Source organism: Nomascus leucogenys, chromosome 3, assembly GCF_006542625.1.
Source record: "Nomascus leucogenys isolate Asia chromosome 3, Asia_NLE_v1, whole genome shotgun sequence".
NCBI classification, from domain to species: Eukaryota; Metazoa; Chordata; class Mammalia; order Primates; family Hylobatidae; genus Nomascus; species Nomascus leucogenys.
The window spans coordinates 28,392,861-28,414,859 of record NC_044383.1 but is presented as its reverse complement, the minus strand read 5'-3'; the positions used below and the strand labels follow the sequence as shown (position 1 = coordinate 28,414,859).

The 21,999-nt window shown below is 37.3% G+C and overlaps 1 protein-coding gene across 1 annotated transcript in view; it reads left to right on the top strand.

The window, feature by feature from the left end:
* SORCS3 (sortilin related VPS10 domain containing receptor 3) overlaps nucleotides 1-21,999 on the top strand; it is a 620,618-nt gene that overhangs the window by 576,998 nt on the left and 21,621 nt on the right. Inside the window, exon 20 of the mRNA XM_003255445.3 lies at nucleotides 2,382-2,515. Within this exon, the coding sequence (XP_003255493.1) occupies nucleotides 2,382-2,515 (134 nt within the window). The remainder of the gene's footprint in view (nucleotides 1-2,381; nucleotides 2,516-21,999) is intronic.

The following is a 21,999-nucleotide window of genomic DNA, read 5'->3' as shown; positions in this document are numbered from 1 at the left end:
AACTTTAGGCAGAAAGCATTCTCAGGGTGTAGATACTCTTCCTTTTAAGTATTCGGTTTTATTTTATTTTTAATTTTTGTGGGTACATAGTCGGTATATATATTTATGGGGTACATGAGATGTTTTGATACAGGTATGCAATGTGAAATAAGTATGTCATAGAAACTAGGGCATCCATCCCCCTCAAGCATTTATCCTTTGCACATACACTGGCCTGGCTTTTCTCCCCACCCAAATAGCAGTCACTGTCCAAACACTTTCCCCTTCAATATAAAATTACCTATGACACAGAATATGTCCAGTTAGACTCAGGAGAATGCTCACTGAAGTCCTTAGAGGGACTTCTACCCAATGACAGACAGAAACAGTGATAGCAGTGGTGGTGGTGGGCAGTAGTGGTAGAAATCATGACGTTCTTTCATTAATTATATGGTACTTTAAACAACCACATAACACTTTCATATGTTCTTATTAATATAAGGAAGGCAGAGCAAATGTTGTCCCTTATTTTTAGAACAAGGTAATAGTCTGCATAGGATTAAGACTTGTAAGATAAAGGAAAAAATCCTATGGGTACATTTGTGCAAGAGTTGAGATGAGAAACATTCATCTGTTTTCTTCCCTTTGAACTGACTTGCCTCCAGAATTTCCAGGGAAGCAAATAAGGACGGCTAGATGGCCTGAAAAATGCTCCACCAATAAGAATTCAAGGCCTCCAGGCTGAAGAGGTGTCTTTGCTACAGTTGTAGCTTAAGAACTTCATATAGAAATCTCTTCAATTACTTGTTCTCATCAAATTGATGATGGTGGAAACAAGAAAATGTGCTCTGACATAATAGGAAGAGATTTACATATTTTAGTTGGATTTGGTTATGTAGGAAGGATTAAAGAAGAGAAGGAGGGAGGAAGACAGAAAGATAGGAAAGTAAGGGAAGGGGTTAGGAAAGGAGGGAAAAAGGAAGAAAAAATCTTGCAGTGTTAAAAAACTATTTACCTCTCAGATGCAACACTGATACCTTAACACCTTTTTTTTTTAAATTAACATAAAGTTTTGCTCTTGTCCCCCAGGCTGGAGTGCAATGGTGTGATTTTGGCTCACTGCATCCTCCACCCCCTGGGTTCAAGTGATTCTCCTGCCTCAGCCTCCCGAGTAGCTGGGATTACAAGCGCCTGCCACCATGCCCAGCTAATTTTTGTATTTTTAGTAAAGACAGGATTTCACCATATTGGCCAGGCTGGTCTTGAACTCCTACCTCAGGTGATCCACCCACCTCGGACTCCCAAAGTGCTGGGATTACAGGTGTGAGCCACAGCGCCCAGCCACATTAACACTTTTTCATCAGCTTTGTCCTCTTCTCATTTTAGTTTGGAAAGTAAAATCCTCACTTATTGCCTAGGGTGTGTTCATGTATATTCTACTTGCTAGTTTAGAATATCATGCTGCTTATATCAGTTTTCTGAGGGAAAAAATGAGAAGCTTGGTTACCTTTCTGCAAGCAGATTTCTTATTATTTGGGAACCTGGCATTTGTTTCTACTTTGATTTAGGGAGATATACTTTTCCCTGTTTGGAAAACAGCCTTGCCAGTTTCTGAATGACACCCACTGTGTACTGCAGATGATGAGGCACAATGGCCAATTGTTGAAGGAGATGGAAACCCATTAACAATCAAGAATAATGAAAGAGCCCTCCACACAATACACTGACCCTAAATCACAATACAGGCTAATCATCAATAACAAAATAGACTGCTGTTTATCTTCCCATTTATTGGCTAAGTGTCTAGTAAATCAGCTTTGTCCTTGTATTAGAGGTTCATAAGCATCTGTGGTTAGACTTATCAGATGTAAATTTAGTTCAGATGCCACTCAAAAAATCTGAGACTTGATTTGAATTCCCTGTTATATCCAGTGCTTCATTTCAAGTGCGTATACACACCTCCCAACATGTGTGGTTTTGTGACCCTTCCTTTATTACAGGGGATGCTAATAGAAATTAAGATTAAGAATCTAGGGGTGGCCGGGCGCAGTGGCTCACGCCTGTAATCCCAGCACTTTGGGAGGCTGAGGCGGGCAGGTCACAAGGTCAGGAGATCGAGACCATCCTGGCTAACATAGTGAAACCCCGTCTCTACTAAAAATACAAAAAATTAGCTGGGCGAGGTAGCGGGCACCTGTAGTCCCAGCTACTCGGAGAGGATGAGGCAAGAGAATGGCGTGAACCCCGGGGGGTGGAGCCTGCAGTGAGCCGAGATGGCGCCATTGCACTCCAGCCCGGGCAACAGCGAGACTCTGTCTCAAAAAAAAAAAGATTCTAGGGGTGTGATAGTTTGACCACATCCAGAATATAAATGCTGGCATTTTTTTTTTCTGTTTCCTTAGGTCCTGTGGAGCATGTTCATCTCCGAGTTCCATTTGTTGCCATAAGAAATAAGGAGGTCAACATCAGTGCAGTCGTGTGGCCCAGTCAGCTGGGGACCCTTACCTATTTCTGGTGGTTCGGCAATAGCACAAAGGTTTGGCCCTTTCTGATTGGTGTCAAATTAGATCTGTACTGAATGCTCCTATGTTCCAGCTTTTATGTGTCTTTTAGGGGGCACTGAGAATGCAGGCAATAAGAGGTGCTTAATAAACCTATGAGCCCACAAAATTGAATAAAACATACCTCTTCACACGAAGTTCATTACTTTATTAGGGAAGGTTCAAATAATCCTAAGGAAGAAAGAGTACTTTGAGAAACTCTACAAACCTGCATGTTCTTGCTTGTCTAATCAATATTTCTAAAATTTCATTTGTTCCATTTTGCTTTAATTTTGGCCTTGGCCTGGTTATATAATGTCAAAGAAGTTACTTAGCATCTCTGAGATTAAGTAGCCCTATCTGTCTAGATATCTAAATGTAGGGTTGTCAAAATTAAACAAGATAACACAGGTAAAGAATCCTTATCAATACTTACTAACTGTTCTAGAAATGCTAGCATTCTTTTTAGGCAAGGTACTGAGGTTGCCACATCTCAAAGAAAGGAACAAAAGAGACCGAACTCTGGACTTGCCATATACTCCCTACTTCAGCCATGGTGATGGCAACACCTGTGTCAAGCATGACCACAATCGTATGACAGAAGCTGGGAGAAATTCGGCTGAGAATTCCTCAGAGATAATGTTCTTCTCTATTCTTCTTTTATAAAGAACACTTCATTTTTGAGGAGTTGTAAGTTCACAGCAAAATCAACAGGTGGTACAGAGATTTTCCATATATCCCCTGCTTCAACACATGTATGGCCTCCTCCATTATCAACATCCTCCACCAGAGTGTTACATTTGTTGTAATAGATGAACTTACATTAATACATCATTATCACTCAGAGTCCATAGTTTACTTTAGGATTCATTTCTGGTTTTGTACATTCTATAGGTTTGATTAACGTATAATGACATGAATCTACCACTACAGTATCAAAAAGAAGGTTTTCACTACCCTAAAAATGCTCTGTGCTCCACTTATTGGTACCTGCCTCCTCCTTAATCCTTGGCAACCACTGATATTTTTACTGTCTCTGTAGTTTTGCCTTTTCCAGAATGTCATATAGTTGGAATCATATAGTATGTACTGTTTTCATTATTGGCTTCCTTCACTAAATAATATGCATTTAAGTTTCCTCCATGTCTTTTCATGTTTTGATAGCTCATTTCTTTTCAGTGGTGAATAATATCCCATTGTCTGAATATATCACAGTTTATCCATTCACTCATTGAAGAGCATATTGGTTGCTTCTAAGTTTTGGCAATAATGAATAAAATTGCTGTAAACATTCATGGGCAAGTTTTGTGTGGACATAAGTTTTCAACTACTTTGGATAAATACAAAGAGCATGATCTCTTAATCTTATGGTAGCAATATGTTTGGTTTTGAAATAAACCACCAAGCTGTCTTCCAAACTGGTTGGACCATTTTGGATTTCCACCAGCAATGAATGGGAGTTCTTGTTGCTCCACATCCTCACTAGCATTTGGTGGTGTTATGTTTTGGATTTTGGTCATTCTAATAGCCATGTAATGGTATCACATTTTTGTTTAAATTTGGATTTCCCAGATGACATATTATTTAGAGAAATTCTTCATATGCTTATTTGCCAACTATATAACATCTTAGGTGAGTTGTCTGTTAAGGTCTGTGGCCTATTTTTAAATCAGATTGTTCCATTACTTATTGAGTTTTAATAATTCTTTGTATATTGTTGGATAATCTTTTATCAGATATGTCTTCTGCAAATATTTTCTTCCACTCTGTGGCTTATCTTTTCAACTTCTTGATAGTGTCTTTTTGTAGACAAAAGTTTTTAATTTTAAGGAAGTCCAGCTTATCAGTTCTTTTTTTCATGAATCATGCCTTTGGTGTTGTATCTCAAATGACTTCGCCATACCCAACATCATCAATGTTTTCTCCTATGTTATCTTCTAGGAGTTTTATAGTTTTGAGTTTTACATTTAGATCTATGATCCATTTTGAGATCATTTTTTAAAGGCATAAGGTTTATGCCTAGATTCATTTTTTTTTGCGTGTGGATGTCCAGTTATTCAAGTACTATTTGTTGAAAATACCATTTTTGCTCCATTGTATTAACTTTACTCCTTTGCCAAAAATCAGTTGATTACACTTATGTGGGCCTATTTCTGGGCTATTTATTTGGTTCCATTGGTCTGTTTTCCTGTTTTTTTTTTTTTCCACCAATACAACCTGTTTTGATTACTGTAGATTTATAATAGATCTTGAAGTTGAGTAGAGTCAGTTCTTCAACTTTGTTCTCCTTCAATTTTATGTTGACTATTTTGAGTCATTTGCCTTGCCATATATACTTTAAAATCACTTTGTCAACATCTACAAACTAACCTTCTAGGATTTTGACTGGCATATTCATGATATTAAGTATTCCTATCCATGAACGTGGAATATCTATTTATTTAGTTATTTGATTTCTTTCAACAGAGTTTTGTAGTTTTTCCTACATGGATCTTGTATACATTTTGTTAACTTTATACAGAAGTATTTCATTTTTGATGGTGCTAAAGTACATGGTATTGGGTATCTTATGTTTTTTTTAATTGATATGTAACACTACTGTTTTTTATATGTTGATTTTGTATTCTGCAACTTTACTGAATTTATTGATCAGATTTAAGAGTTTTTTCATGGAGTCTCTAGGTTTTTCTAAATATACATCAGCAAAGGGAAAATTTGACTCTTTCTTTTTTAATTTAGATTGCCTTTTATTTTTTTTCTCTTGCCTGATTACTCTGGTTAGGACTTCCGGTCCTATATTGAATAGGAGTGGTGAAAATGGGCATCCTTATCTTGTTCTAGGCTTTAAAGGAAAGGCTTTCAACTTTTCCTGATTCAGTATGATATTAACTATGGATTTGTCATATAGCCTTTACTACATTAAGGTACATTCCTTCTATGCTGGTTTGTTGAGACTTTTTATCATTAGCAACGTTAAATTTCATCGAATGCTTTTTCTGAATCTGTTAACATGATTGTATGTTTTTTGTCATTCGCTCTACTGATGCAATGTATCACATTTATTGGCTTGTGTATGTTAAATTATACTTGCATCCCTGGGATAAATTCAACTTGATGTATATTTTTTTCTGACTTGCTGTTGGATTCAGTTTGTTAGTATTTCATTGAGAATTTTCAATGCTATATTCATCGAGCCTATTGGCCCACAGTTTTCTTTTTTTGTTGAGTTCTTGCCTGGTTTGAGTATCAGGGTAATGCTAGTCTTGTAGAATGAGTTAGGGAGTATTCCCTCCTCTTAAATTTTTTGGAATAGTTTGTGAAGAGTTGACATTAGTTCATCTTTGAAAGTTTGATAGAATTCAGCAGTGAAGCCATCTGATCATAGACTTTTCTTTTTTGGGAGACTTTTTGTTACTAATTAAGTCTCATTATTGGTTATTGGCGTGTAATCAGGCTTTCTATTTCTTCCTGATTCAATCTTGGTAGGTTGTATTTGTCTAGGAATTTATCTACTTTCTCTAGGTTTTTCAGTTTGTTAGTGAATATAGTGGTTCATAATTGTCTCTAATAATCTTTTGTGTTTCTGTGGTATCAGTTGCAATGCCTCCTTTTCCATTTCTGATTTTGTTTATATGAGTCTTTACTCTTTCTTGGTTAGTCCAGCAAGTAGTTTATTGATTTTGTTTATGTTTTCAAAAAAACCAACTTTTTGGTTTATTGATTTTTTGTATTATTTTTTAGTCTCTATTTTGTTTAGTTCTCCTCTGATCTTTATTATTTCTTTTTTTAATTTAATTTTTTATTATTGTACTTTAGGTTTTAGGGTACATGTGCACAATGTGCAGGTTTGTTACATATGTATCCATGTGCCATGTTGGTTTGCTGCACCCATTAACTAGTCATTTAGCATTAGGTATATCTCCTAATGCTGACCCTCCCCCCTCCCCGCAACCCATAACAGTCCCCGGAGTGTGATGTTCCCCTTCCTGTGTCCATGAGTTCTCATTGTTCAATTCCCACCTATGAGTGAGAACATGCGGTGTTTGGTTTTTTGTCCTTGCGATAGTTTACTGAGAATGATGTTTCCCAGTTTCATCCATGTCCCCACAAAGGACATGAACTCATCATTTTTTATGGCTGCATAGTATTCCATGGTGTATATGTGCCACATTTTTTTAATCCAGTCTATCGTTGTTGGACATTTGGGTTGGTTCCAACTCTTTGCTATTGTGAATAGTGCCGCAACAAACATACGTGTGCATGTGTCTTTATAGCAGCATGATTTATAGTCCTTTGGGTATATACCCAGTAATGGAATGGCTGGGTCAAATGGTATTTCTAGTTCTAGATCCCTGAGGAATTGCCACACTGTCTTCCACAATGGTTGAACTAGTTTACAGTCCTACCAACAGTGTAAAAGTGTTCCTATTTCTCCACATCCTCTCCAGCACCTGTTGTTTCCTGACTTTTTAATGATCGCTTATCTTCTACTAATTTGGGGTTTTATTTGTTCTTGCTTTTCTAGTTCCTTGAGTTGCCGGTTGTATTATTTGAAATCCTTCTGCTTTTCTGATGTAGGTAATTATTGCTATAAGCTTACCTCTCAGTACTGCTTTTGCTATACCTCATAGGTGGTAAGTTGTGTTTCTGGGTTTGTTTGTTTCAAAAATTTTTAAATTTACTGTGTGATTTCTTTCTTGACCCAACATTCAGAAGCATATCATTTAATTTCTATGTATTTGTACAGTTTCTAAAGTTCCTCTTGTAATTGATTTCTAGATTTATTCCATTGTGGTCTGAGAAGATACTTGATATGATTTCAACTTCACAGAATTTGTTTTGTGTCCTAACATATGGTTGATCTTGGAGAATGTTCCATGTGCTAATGAGAAGAATGTGTATTCTCTAGCTCTCTGTTAGGTCCCTTTGGTCTAATGTGCAGTTTAAGTGAAACGTTTCTTTGTTTTATGTCTAGATGATCTGTCTAATCCTGAGAGTGGAGTGTGGAAGTTCCCAACTATTATTGTGTTGGATTCTATCTCTCCCTTTAGATCTACTAATATTTGCTTTGTATATCTGGGTGCTGGGGTATTGGGTGCATATATGTTCAGAATTATGATATCTTCTTGCAGAATTGATCCCTTTATCATTATATAATGATCTTCTTTGTTTTTTTGTTTTTTATTGTTTTTTACTTAAAGTTTGTTTCTTTGATATAAATATAGCTACTCCTGTTAACTTTCAGTTTTCATTTGCATGGAATATATTTTCCCATCCTTTTACTTTCAGTCTATATATGTCATGACAGGTGGGATGAGTTCCTTGTAGGCAGCATATTGTGGTCACTGTGTGTGTGTGTGTGTGTGTGTGTGTGTGTGTGTGTGTGTGTGTGTGTGTGTTTTAAATCCATTTCATTAGCTTTACTGAGGAAAGTTAATTTGTTCACGTTCAAGGTTATTGATATGTGAGGGCCTATTTCTATCATTTTATTAATTAATTTCTGGTTGTTTTTTATACCTTTGTCCCTTTTCTTTCTCTCTTACTGTTTATCATAGTGGTTTTGTTTTCTTTTTCATAGTGATAACATTTGAATCTTTTATCTTCCTTTTTTGTTTGTTCTACCAGTGGTTTTTATATTTTCATGTGTCTCCCTCCCTGCCCTCCCTCCCTCCCTCCTTTCTTTTTCTTTCTCTCTTTCTCTTTCTTTCTTTCTTTCTTTCTTTCTTTCTTTTCTTTCTGTCTTTCTTTCTCTTTTCTTCTCTTTTCTTTTTTCTTTCTGTCTCTTTCTCTCTTTCCTTCTTTTTCTCTCTTTCTCTCTTGCTCTTTCTCTCTCTCATTCTCTCTTTCCCTCTTGCTTTCTTGATTTCTTTCCTTATTTTTCTTTCACAGGATTTTCTTAAGAATTTCTAATATGGCAAATCTAGTGGTGATGAATTCCCTCAGCTTTGCTTGTCTGGGAAATATTTCATTTCTTCTTCATTTATGAAGAATATCTTTGCTAGGTATAATATTCTTGGTTGACAGTATTTTCCTTTCAGCTGTTTGAATATGTCATCCTATTCTCTCCTGGTTTGTAAGATTTCTGATGGTAAATCCACTCTTGGTTGAATGGAGGTTCATTTATAAGTCACTAGACATTTTCCTTTGCCTATTTTTTGAATTCTGTATTTGTCTTTGACTTTTAAGAGTTTGACTATAATGTGGGATAAAGAAGATCTTTTTACTTTACATCTTTTTGGAACTATCAGAGCCTCCTGAATCTGGATATCTAAATCTCTTGCTAGACTTGGGAAAAGTTTCAGCAATTATTTTGTTAAATAGATTTTGTAATTCTTTCATTTTCTTTTTATCTTCTGGCATACCGGCAATTTGAATATTTGCTCATTTTATGGTGTTCATATAGCACATAAGCTTTGCTCATTTTAAAAAATTATTTCTTTAAAATTTTTGTCTGAGTGGGTTATTTCAAAAAACCTGTTTTCGGGATCTGAGGTTCTTTCTTCTGCTTGATCTAGTCTATTAAAGTTTTCAAATGTATTTTGTCATTCATTTGGTGGGTTCTTCTGTTCAGAATTTGTCTGCATTTTTTTAATAGTGTCTCTTTGGTAAATTTCTCATTCATATCCTGAATTGTTCTTCTGATTTCTTTTCCTTGTGTTTTTGAATTCTCTTTTTATCTCACAGAGCTTCTTTCAAATCAATATTTTGAATTCCTTTTCTTGGATTTTATAATTGTTTTGTTTGATTGGGATCTATTACTGGAGAATTATTGTGTTCCTTCAGAGTTGTCACTTTTTCTTGCTTTTAAAAATGTTTTCTGTGTCCTTACATTGATATCTGTGCAGCTGGTGTAATGGTCACTTCTAATTTTTTGAATTTGCTTTTGTACGGATTCCTGAAGATGTTTTTATAGTGTTGGTTGAGTAGGGCACTTTGGCTTTGATTCTGGGTGCATGCATTAGTATAGTGTCTGTATGATTTATTTTTCCTTAAATAGAATCAGTGGCAGCTGTGATTCCCTTGCTGAATTGGGGGTAGTTATTAGTGGAGGCTGTGGAAATTTTTTGCTGGGGACTGGGATGCCAGGTGGGCCAGGGTTTGGGGTCCTAGGATAGCAGCAGTGGGCTGATTATGCCTATTTAGGGGCCTCAGGGTGGTGTATGTTGGCCTTGGTGTTAGAAGGCCCAACTGGACTGATTCCTGGGCCTCCAAGTGTCTTGCTGGTAGTCATAGTTGTGCACCAGGTGGGTGAGTGGGTTCTGTGCCCCTTGGGCAGGAGGTGTGGTGTAGGTGATAGTAGTAGCAGTGGCAGGATAACCCTCTGTGTCTTGAGCAGTTCCCACTGATGTTAGTGGTGGCTACAATGGGCTTAGTGGTTTAGTCTTCATATCTACAATTAGTGAATACAGATGCGTGCCAGCTCTGGTGGTAGTGGCAGGATGGTGGGCCCAACCTGGTGGTAGTGGCAGGGTGGCGGGCCCAACCTCAGGTGTCTGGGAGGAGTGCTGAGGTACTGGTTGTGGTATACTAGGCAGTGTGATTCCGAGACCCTTGGACTCTCAGATTGAGTCCTCTGGATTCAGAGGAGGCAGAGCCAGGCTAAGAAGTCCTACCCTCAGGCCCCCTGGTGTTGTGTGCAGGTACTGGCTGTGGTAGACAGTGGTGGGGTGATCTCCAAACCCCAGGTGGGATTCTTAGGTTGGGGAGTGGGAGTGGTTATGCTGCAGCCCTGCTACTGAGGAGGGCAGGGTTGCTTTTAGTGGTGGGCAGGGTTGCTTTTAGTGGCAGGCATAGTCAGGTGGGTGGGAAATATATATTTTGCTTGTGTCTTAGCCTAGGTGGCAGAAGCTTATATTTCACTTGCACTTCAGCCATCTCATTGGCAATTGGTTCTTCACTCATATCTTAGCCTTGACTGTAGCAGCCCACACTTCACTCACCTCCCAGCCCATGGCAGCAGCCCACAGTAATGGCAGCTATGTAACCTTGCTATAATTATGTATTAGTCCCAGGAGATTTTTGCTACTTGTTATTGATTCTCTTAGATGCCTACATAAGCAGTCATATCATCTATGAACAAATAGTTTTCTTTCTTCTTTCCCAATATAACTTTTGTTTATTTTCTTGTCTTATTGTGTTAGCCAGGACTTCCAGTACAATGTCGAAAAGAAGTGGTGAGAGGGAACGTCCTTGCTTTGTTTCTGATCTTAGTGGGAAAGCTTCTAATTTCACACCATTAACTATGATGTTTGCTATAGGTTTTTTGTAGATATTCTTTATCATCTTGGGGAAGTTCCCCTCTATTGTAAGTTTACTGAGAGTTGTTATAAATGTGTGTTGGATTGTGTTAAATGCTTTTTCTGCATAGATTAATATGATCATGTTCTTTTTTCTTTAGTCTGCTGATGAGATGGATTACATTAATTGATTTGTAAATGTTGAACCAGCCATGGGATAAATTCTGATAGTGGTCATGTAGTATAATTTTTTTATACGTGATTGGATTCAATTTGCTAATGTTTTATTGAGGATTTTTGCATCTTTGTTCCTGAGAATTATTGATCTTTAGTTTTCCTTTCTTGTAACATATTTACCTGATTTTGATATTTGGTTATATTTGGTATTTGGTATTTGGTTGATGGTTGATTTTGGTATTTGGTTGATTAAATGAGTTAGAAAATATTTTATCCTCTTCTATTTTCTGAAAAATAATGTGGAAAATTCACATAATTTCTCCCTTAAATGTTTAGTAGAATTCGCCAGTAAAACCATCTGGGCCTAGTGTTTTCTCTTTAGCAAAGTTATTAATTACTGATTCAATTTATTTAATAGATATAGTTCTATTCAAATAAGCTTTCTCATCCCGTGTGAGTTTTGACAGATTGTGTCTTTCAAGAAATTGATCTATTTCATCTGGGTTATCAAAGTTGTGGCCATAGAAGTGTTTATCATACCCCTTTGTCATCATTTTAATATCTGTAAGATTTGTAGTGATGTCCCCTCTTTCATTTCGGACATTAGTAATTTGTGTCCCCTCTTTTTTCTTAATTAGCCTGGCCAGAGGCTTATCAACTTTATTGATATTTTCAAAGAACCAGATTTTTTAAATTGATTTTCTCTATTGATTTCCTATTTTCAGTTTCATTGATTTCTGTTCTAGTTTTTATTATTTCTTTTTTTCTGCTTACCTTGGAGTTTTTTTTTTTTTCTTGTTTCCTGAGATGGGACATTAGATGACTGATTCTAGATACTTCTTTTTAATACATACACTCAATGCTATAAAGTTCCTTCTAAGTACTACTTTTGATGCATCCCACAAATGTTAGATTTTTAAAATTTTCATTCAGTTGAACATACTTTTTAGTTTCTCTTGACATTTATTTTTTGACTAATGTGTTATTTAGATGTGTCTTTTTTAATCTCCATGTATTTTGGGACTTTGTAGTTATCTTTCTGTTAATTATTTATTGCTCAATTTAGTTGTGTTCTGAGAGCAGACATTGTATGATTTCTGTTCTTTCATATTTGTTAAAATGTGTTTTATGGCCCAGGATATGGTCTAGTTCAGTGGATGTTCTATTTAGGCTTTAGAAGAATGTGTATTCTGCTGTCGTCTGATAAAGTAATCTATAGATGTTAGTTATGTCCAGTTGATTGATGGCATTATTAAAATCAGCTATGTCCTTATTGATTTTATTTCTTTTTTTGTATATCACTCATACTTTTAAAAAAACTTTTTAAAGTGATTGCCCTAGAATTTGCTATATACATTTACAATGAATCCAAGCCCATTTTATTTTATTTTTTATTTTTATTTTTTTTGAGACGGAGTCTCGCTCTGTCGCCCAGGCTGGAGTGCAGTGGCACAATCTTGGCTCACTGTAAGCTCCGCCTCCCGGGTTCACGCCATTCTCTTGCCTCAGCCTCTCCGAGTAGCTGGGACTACAGGCGCCTGCCACCACGCCTGGCTAATTTTTTGTATTTTTAGTAGAGATGGGGTTTCACCGTGGTCTCGATCTCCTGACCTCGTGATTCGCCCGCCTCGGCCTCCCAAAGTGCTGGGATTACAAGCGTGAGCCACAGCGCCTGGCCCCAAGCCCATTTTAAATAACACTATACCACTTCAATAGTAGTGAGAGTGGTTTTTAGTAAAAATAATTATAAATTCTTATCTCTTCCCTCTTCTCTCACTGTTGTCACTCATTTCACTTGTATGTAAACATACATAAGATGTATTCATAAGTATACATAATCAAATACCTTGTTGTTATTATTATGTTGAACAAATTTTTTTCTGTTAAGTCAATTGAGAAAAATAGTTTTCTTTCTTTTTATAATTATACTTTAAGTTCTGGGATACATGTGAAGAACATGCAGGTTTGTTACATAGGTATACACATGCCATGGTGGTTTGCTGCACCCATCAACCTGTCATCTACATTAGGTATTTCTCCTAATGCTATTGCTCCCTTAGCCCCCTACCCCTCCTTGACAGGCCTTGGTGTGTGATGTTCCCCTCCCTGTGTCCATGTGTTCTCGTTGTTCAACTCCCACTTATGAGTGAGAATATGCAGTGTTTGGTTTTCTGTTCTTGTTTTAGTTTGCTGAGAATGATGGTTTCTAGCTTCATCCATGTTCCTGCAAAGGACGTGAACTCATCCTTTTATATGGCTGCATAGTATTCCATGGTGTATATGTGCCACATCTTCTTTATCCAGTCTACCATTGATGGGCATTTGGGTTGGTTTCAACTCTTTGCTATTGTGAACAGTGCCACAATAAACATACATGTGCAAGTGTCTACATAGTAGAATGATTTATAATCCTTTGGGTATATACCCAGTAATGGGATTGCTGGGTCAAAAAATTTTGCCTTCATTTATTCTTCTTCAGTGTTCTTCCTTTCTTCATGTAGTTCAAGTTTCTGACCTATATTTCTTTCTGTCTGAAGAAACTTTAATGATTTTTGTAAAACAGATCTACTGACAAGTTTCTTAATTTTTTCTTTGTTTGAGAAAACATTCTTTTCTTCTTCACTTTTGATGGATAATTTTGCAGGGTACAGAATTCTAGATTAGTGGGGTTTTTTTCCCTCAACCCTTTAAATATGCCTCTCTACTTTCTTCTTGCTTACATGGTTTCTGGGGAGAAGTTGGATATAATTCTTATCTCTTCTCCTTTATAGGTAAGGTGTTTATTTCCTCTAGCTTCTCTCATGGTTTTTTTTTCTCAATCTTTGATTTTTTTGTGGTTTGAAAATGATGCATCTAGGTATAGATTTTTCAGCAATTATCTGTCTCAGTGTTCTCTGAGTTTTGTGTGTCTGTGGTTTGGTGTCTGACATTACTTTGCTGTGATTCTCAGTTATTATTATTTCCGATTTTTTTCTGTTTCTTTTTCTGTTATTCACGTTACATGCATTTATACCATTTTTAGTTGTTCCTCATTCGTGGATATTCTTTTCTTTTTTTTTTTTACTTTTTGTTCTTTTTGCTATTCAGTTTTGGCATTTTCTATTGAGATGTTCTCAAGTGCAGAGATTCTTCCTCAGCTGTGTTCAGTCTACTAATAAACACATCAAAGGCATTTTTAAATTTCAAGTACAGTGTTTTTGATCTCTAGCACTTCTTTTTTTCTCTTAGAATTTTCAACTTTCTGTCTACATTGCTCATCTGTTTTGGCATGCTGTCTACCTTATCCATTAAGTCTTTTAGCACATTAATTAAATTTGTTTGAAATTTCTTCTCTGGTCATTGCAACATCCCTGTTATATCACACTCTGATACTTTCTCTGTGTCTTCTGTGTTTTTTCCCTTTAGTATGCCTTGTAATTTTTTTCTTCATCACTGGACATGATATACTGGGTGAAAGGAATGGCTGTAAATAAGTCTTTAGTAATGTGGTGGTAAGATATGGAAGGAGGGGAGGCTTTCTATCAACCTATGATTAGGTCTCAGGCATTTACAGGTGTTTTTGTTTGTTCTCCCTCTCCTGACCCCTCAGGTTGGTTAGATTAGCTATAATGGGCTGTAGGTAGGTATCTATGTTCTCCCACATGGAAGGATAAAGTGGGCTGGCGTTGTGTATTTTACTTCCCATAGCTTAGTTGGACTATAAAACCCCTGCAGTTTAGGCTCTGATTTGTAAGTTTCTTCTGAGAGCAGACCTTGTTAAAAAGAATGTAGTGCTCTGATGTATATTTCAAAATAATTATTTTCCCTCTCCCCTGATATAACCATATGGGCAATTTTTAACATTTGTTGGGAGTATGTGGTCACCTACTGGTGATAAAATTCACAAAGTCAAGGGGCTTCCTATGAATCCTCCTGGAGTTTTGAACTCTCAGACGTGTGTTTGTGTGTGTGTGTGTGTGTGTGTGTGTTTTGAAAACTCTGGGTTTTTTTTTTTTTGGAAAACTCATAATGTGATTGGCATTGCTTATCCTAAAGAAAGCTTTAACTTAAAACCATAGTTTAAGTAAGGTACGACATCAGACTTGGAAATGCTGGATATCTAAAGAGAAGGGAAATAAATCTTCAGTTTCTGGTCGATAACAACTGAAGAGAACTTCACCCCATCCTTACTCCTGCATAAGTGGGAGATAATTTATCCCCGATCTTTTTTAGGGAGGCAGCACGATATAGTGGAGAGAACATGGACCTTGGGTTTAGGGTTTCATGGGTTAAGTTTCCAGAACTGCTACTTCTTAGTTGTGTGAGAGCTTGATAAAGTTATTTGTCCTAAGATGTAATTGACTCACCATGAAGTGGAAAGAATAATGCCTATCTCAACTTTATTGTTGTGAAAACTATGCCATTGTATAGCATAAATATACAGTAAAACTATACTATTTACTCGGCACACACTATGTACTCAATAAATGGATGCTTTTTATGATGTTATTAGAACTTATATTTAGCATGGGTTGGTAAAATATAGAGCAAGATTCATGGACCAAGGAACCCTTTTCTGTTTGCATTATTTGTGCCTCATATTTTCAAATTAGTTTCTCAGTATAGATGACTAATGCACTTGCATTTCTGGGATTATTCTTCACCAGGAAAATAGAAGTGTAGGTCATTTAATAAAAGCTGTATTTGGCACATTTGAGAAGTTAAGCTCCCTGTCTGAGATGAACACCCCAAATTCAAGCACTTGGTTAGTTGCAGAACCAGACCTCAAACCTGGGTCTGCTAATTCCCATTTATCGTGCACTCTCCCCAGCCCCAGATGCTTTAGCTGCCCCGCTAGAGGTGTTTATCTCCTGGAGGTTACATAATCTAAAATTTTGCTTCAAAGACCAGCAGATATACATAGTGAAAGAAAAAGAGAAAATTGTTTAGGGAGAAGTTAGAAAGAGGAGGATTTTAAGTTCATTTCTCCTGTGCAGATGTGAGAGTTTGGCTGTCAAGTCAGAGAATTCTTTCTTGTTCTAACTCATTTACCTGATGATTTTTTCTAAGAAACTTCTGTGTGCAAGAAGGGCAGTTCTTAACTGTTACCAACACAGTGATTTACTTAGTGGCCTGTGAGGAATGGAAGACAAAATGTTTCTCTACAACTCTATTTTTTTCTTTGAGTGCTGTTTCTAAGACCTGAAATGCCATGCAGTGTCTAATAGGTATTTGATTAAAAACGAATAAATGAACAAAGCAATTTGGGATTCTAGTTTATACTTCTATAATAATTATCTATGTTAAATTGAATGAGTCACTTGAGTTTGTATCAATTTCTCTAAAGCAAGGATACTATAATATGTAATATATGAACATGACTTAGTTATTATTTGAAATCTACTGTGTATCTCTCTGTCTCTCCACTTTTCTATCAATCGGTCAATGTATCTATCTATCTATCTACTACCTACCTCATATATATTATGCCATATTATGAGAGGGCATTTTTAAATTACATATTGGCATTATAGTTTTATGTTTTTTAATTAATGGTGACAAGAAGTATTTCCTTGGTTAGGAATTTTTAATCCAAAAGCTTGAGCATGAAATACTGCACAAATACCCAGGTCCCAGAGGTCTTACTAAGTGGTTTTGTTCCCAAAGAACCAAGAGAATGACAATACATGAGAGGCAGTAGAATAGAGTGGTTGCAGAACAAGACAAACCTAGGCTGGAGTCCAGACTGAATCTTCTTTGCTGTATGCCTTTAGTGAAGTCAAACCATTTAATTTCTTTGAGTCTCAGTTTTATTGTTTGTAATGTCTGAGTAATAACAGTAGTATCTATGATCAAGTATTGCTGCAAGGATTAAGTAAAGAAAGGCATAGAAAGTGTTTAGAATGCATCGGAGCATTTGGAAGTATTAGTCACTGTTGTGCCCATCATTTGCATTAATAGCATTTGTATTTAGGTTAAAAACCTGACTTGGTTCCACAGATTACACTCCAATTTCTAAAAATGTTTACTTGGTCCATTTGAAAGAGGTGCATTTTCAGTGCAGTGCTATTTGCTAACACCATGCCAGAAACACATCAAGATGGCCATGGTCCCCAGTAGTTGATCCAGTGAGCACTATACTTGGCTGGCAAATGAATGAAATGTCTCTGCGTATATGGGGAGTGCCGTGATTTTAGAGCTGTTTGGTTCCCTTTGACTAGCAAACTGACCTGTAAAAGGAACTAATACTAATTTTGAGCATACATTTCTGGTACTCATTGTGTACTGGTCTCTTCATACACATTATTTTATTGTTATCAGAACATCACTGATGAAATAGAAATTATCCTATTTTACAGAGAATACAATTAAGGAAATAACCTTGGAAGGTGATGTTTTATGGCTGTTTTTATGTGTTTGTGTTTCTGTGACTAGGTTACTATGTGAGTAGTTAAATTAAATCATCCTACTGATAAGAGTGAATTGGCATCCTGCCTTTATAATCAGACTTTTGCTTGTTGATATTAGGGATAGAAAAACACATATGACATTCTCCATACCTTCAAGGAGATTATATCCCCAATAAGAAAGCACAATGAGCACATATGCAATAATTGACAAGCAAATATGTTGTATAAGCAAACAGAAAAGAGCAAGAATTTCTGAAATCCAACTGTAGGCTCATGTGCCTACAAATCTATCAGTGGGCAATGTGAAATTCCATCAGCACTTTTGTGGATCTTTTTTAAGAGCCTGTAGTTTGTGCTACATGTTGTGTGGAATGCAAAGCAGTGTAAATTCCATTTGTTGCTTTCAAGAAACATGTAATCTATTTGAGAATATGAGGCTAAAATTCAAGAATAGATAAAAGCAGGTATGCAATAGGAATGTAAAATTACTGGCTAAGTCAAGCAGCCTAGGGAGTGATGGATATGCAGACATTGTTGGTCATGGAGTGAGTCATATACAAAGTTGAGCCTAAGCTGACATGGAAGGAGCAGTAGAATTGAGGCAGAGAGGAAAGAGAGGGATTTTTGTGTAGAGGTTAGGCTTTGGGGATGATAGACTAATTCAGCCAAAGTTAAAGGATTCATTTGGGCAGAAGTTGGAGAAAACACTGAAAGGTGAGAAGATAGATGACAGATGGCTTTGAATGATAAAAATTGATGCTTTTGCTTTTGTCACAAAAATTCTGATTTAGGGCAGCATGATATAAGATAGAACCAGATTCATGGACAGTGATACTTTAGACAGATACTGTCAAAGAGTTTTTGGATGTATTTAAGTGCGTATGTTTGTGTATCTGTATTTAAGGGAAAGTGCTTTTTTAACCTGCAACTTTTCACATTAGTCCCATAGGCATAAAAGTATGGGAGTTTTGATTTACTACCTTCAACTATTTATCATCTTTTCCCACCTATTACCACCAGTCATTTTTCTCCATTAAAAACACACAAAGACAAAGGAATAAAGCCAAATAGTATCTATAACTATCACTTTAGCTTTAAACTCTAGTTTACTATATTATTTGGCTTTATTTCTTTGCTTTATTTCTTTAATAGCGTCCATAGCTACTAGTTTAGTTTTAAACTAAACTAGAACCTGAATAGAAACTGAATAGAACCATGAATTTGGTTCTTATATCACTAGTTTAGTTTAGTTTTAGTTTAAAACTGGTACCTATAGATAGTATTTTGCTTTATTTCTTTGTATGTTAAGATTTTGTAGTTAAGATTTTATGTAGTTCTAAACGTGGTAGATCCACAATTATATATCCAGTCTTTGTACTTCATATGATGAGCACTTTGCACACATTACTATATAATCTGCTGAAGGTTTTAAATAAGGCAAGCATAGTGACTGCATAGTCTGTCTAATTTGGGACTGGCAGCTGTTATCAAGGTATGCATTTTAAATTGCGGAGATTTTAGAGTGTACGATATTAACTTGACTTACTGTGTCTGGGAAACTGATGTAGGCTGCATCCAAAGATTTCCCTGCAGCTTGCTTAGTTCCATTAGTCAAGTGGAAATCTCATAACTAAATAGTCACACAGAGCTTTGTCGATTTCTTGCCGGGCTCAGTGGATAATATGTGACCTGTCGCACATGAGGGATTCTCTGTGGGGAGGAATGTAGCTCACAGCCTAGGCAGGACATGAGGTATTTTTCCAAGGGGCCTCATTGTGGGCTGGCTCTGTAGATTGGATGAAGCACAGAGACAGAGAAGTCAACCAGCTGCCTGTTGGATTTGTGGGGCTCTGAAAGGCCAATTTGCTGGGATTAACAGAGGTCTGGCTTAATAAATGTGTCTGCTTGCTTAATATATTTGAGTAAATGAACCTTAAAATAATTGATTTAATTTAGCATTGGGCACCAGATATCAGTGGCTGATGAAGAACTCAAGAATCCTGTTGAGTGTTCCAGCTTTGCAAGGAAGGTGAAATCAGCCATGCTGCCGTAACAGCTGATGAGAAACAAAAGCAATTTTGAAAACAAAATTAGCTCCTGCCATTTCCCCAGCACAAGAGTGTGTGGCTTGCCACCTGGGGACCAAGTGTTCCCATTCAGCACAGTTTGTTTGCTGTGGCTCAGTGCCCTGACTGGCTGGCAGGAGGGCACATACTCTCTTACTTCAGATGGCATTCCCTTTGCCCTGCATCCCTGCACCCTTGCTGGGCCCTGGATCTCCTAGGGAAACAGCCAGATGGAGACAAGATCAAATCTGCTAGGACAGGAGGAATTCCATTCCTCTCAAAAGAGATTCCATTGCCCAGGATGGCACCAACCAGCTGAATCTTAAGAAGAGAGGGCAGAAAATGAGAGAGGGCCATGTATACTACTGAGAGCTGAAGAAGATGAGCTGGAAGTAGTGAAGATTCTCTAAAGAGAAAACTATTAACGGAGAAAAATGCCTGGTGGTGATAGGTGGGAAAAGATGAGAAATAGCTGAAGGCAGTAAAACAAAATGGAAAGCTGAAAGGACTGTGCAGTGAACATCCACATACATACCACCTGTAGTCTATCATTAATATTTGCTATGCTTCTTCTATCACATGTCTATCTGTCCATCCTTCTGTATACATCCATTAGTCTATCTTGTTGCTTTATTCATTTCAAAGTAAATTTAAGACACCTATATTCTTTGTCCTAAATGATTGAGCTTGCAAATCATTAACTATAGTTGAATATTTCTTTACACTTTTACCCCTGTGGGGGTATAAATCCTATCAACAATGGAATGCAAAATTCAACAGCGTGTACTTACTGAGTTTTGGAAAAGACATTAACCTGTGTAATCCAAACTTCCTGAAAGTCCTTTCATGCCCCTTCTAAGTCAATTTCCAGCCCAGTCCCCCTTCTCAGTCAATCTCCATCCCAATCTCCAGAACCAACCACTATTCTATTTTTTCATCATAAATTAGATTTGCTGGTTTGGGGATTTATCCATACTGATTATACACAGACATATATACACATACAAACACTGATTATATATATATATATATATATATATATATATATATATATATATTATATCTCAGTATGTATTTATTTCCTACTAAATTTCCTACAATTCCTGGGCCGTTTCCTGTTTTGGGCTGCTATGAATAAGCCACTATGAACATTTATTTTTTTGTTTGTATACTTGTGTCTTCTTTTCTCTTGACTAAATTCTTAGGGTTGCAGTTGTCAAATCATAAAATATACATATGGTACAACTGATGGAGGATTTTTCTTGGCCCCTTCACTGAACTTGCAGCAGGGGCGCTCCCTCTACCCGGCCCACCTGTCCACCATTCTCAACCCCTTGTGGGAGGGAGCATGTGAGCGAGTGAGTGCGGGATCTGGCCAGACACTCCGGGTACTGACACAGGAGCAAGCTCCATGGAGGGCCCATGGCCAGACCAGGTGTGTCACCTCAGGGGGAACACAGCAGCCCCAGGTGGGGGTGCTTGCAATCCTGAAGCCCCAGAGAGGGTGTTACAGTGCTCCTTTAGCTCCACCATCTGCGGACAGTGGCATGTTAGCAGCTCAGTTGGCCCCTTGCCTTGTCATGTGGGGCAGCTGCCCTCTGCCACTGTGAGTAAAGGGCCAGTGTGACAGTCTTTCTGAGTATCCACATTTGGTGGGTCCTGAACTCTTGTCTGGCATCCAAGAAGAATGAGGTCACATGGATGGTTGAAGGATGGCGAAGGCAGAGAATTTTACTGAGCAATGAAAACAGCTTTCAGCAGAGAGGGGAGCTGGAGAGGGGACAGGAAGGGCAGGTCATCTCCTCCCTGACTTCAAGTCAGGCTGTCTCCTCCCAGAAGTTAGGCCATCTTCTTCTCCACCAACTGAGTCTGGGGTCTTTATAGGCACAGGATGGGGATTGTGTGCTGATTGGTTTGTGAATATGCAAAAAAGGATCAAGTGAAGACACCACTCGAAGATGGGCATGACAGTGTAGAAAACCAACTAGGAAAGGGTAGGTATGTGTAAAATAGGGGAAGGATAGGAATCAATCAGAGAAAGTGTGCCAAACAGGAAGACAAGTTTTCAATCCAATCCAAAGATTTAACTTCTAACTTGGCTTTCGGGCTTTAAACTGTCTTTGGCTTGGAGGTGGGGTTTCACTTGGTACCTGCCCCTCTCTGCCTAGGCATTTGGCTGCCTCCTGTCACTGTCACACCACTTTGGGAAAATTTCTTGCAATTTCTTGTAAAACTTAACATTTTCCTAAATGGTTCTACCATTTTACATTTCCACCAAAATTCTATGAGTCCTAATTGTTTTGCATCTTCAATATTACTTGATATTATAATTTATATATATATAGCCATTCTGTTGGGTGTTTAGAGATATCTCATTTTCTTTTTAAAGAATGTAGCAAAGGTAATGAAGCAATTGAAGGTTTTCTGTTAGATAAGACCTGATGGGCTGACCAGTAGAAACTAGAAATTTTGCCTAAATCCATTTGTCAATGCAACAGATTCTGATTGCTGAGTCCTCACAGATCCTCTAACCCAAACCACTCATTTCACAGATAAAGAAGTAAGGGCCAGAATGGGGACAAACTTTGCCTAAGGATATTGATTCAAACAG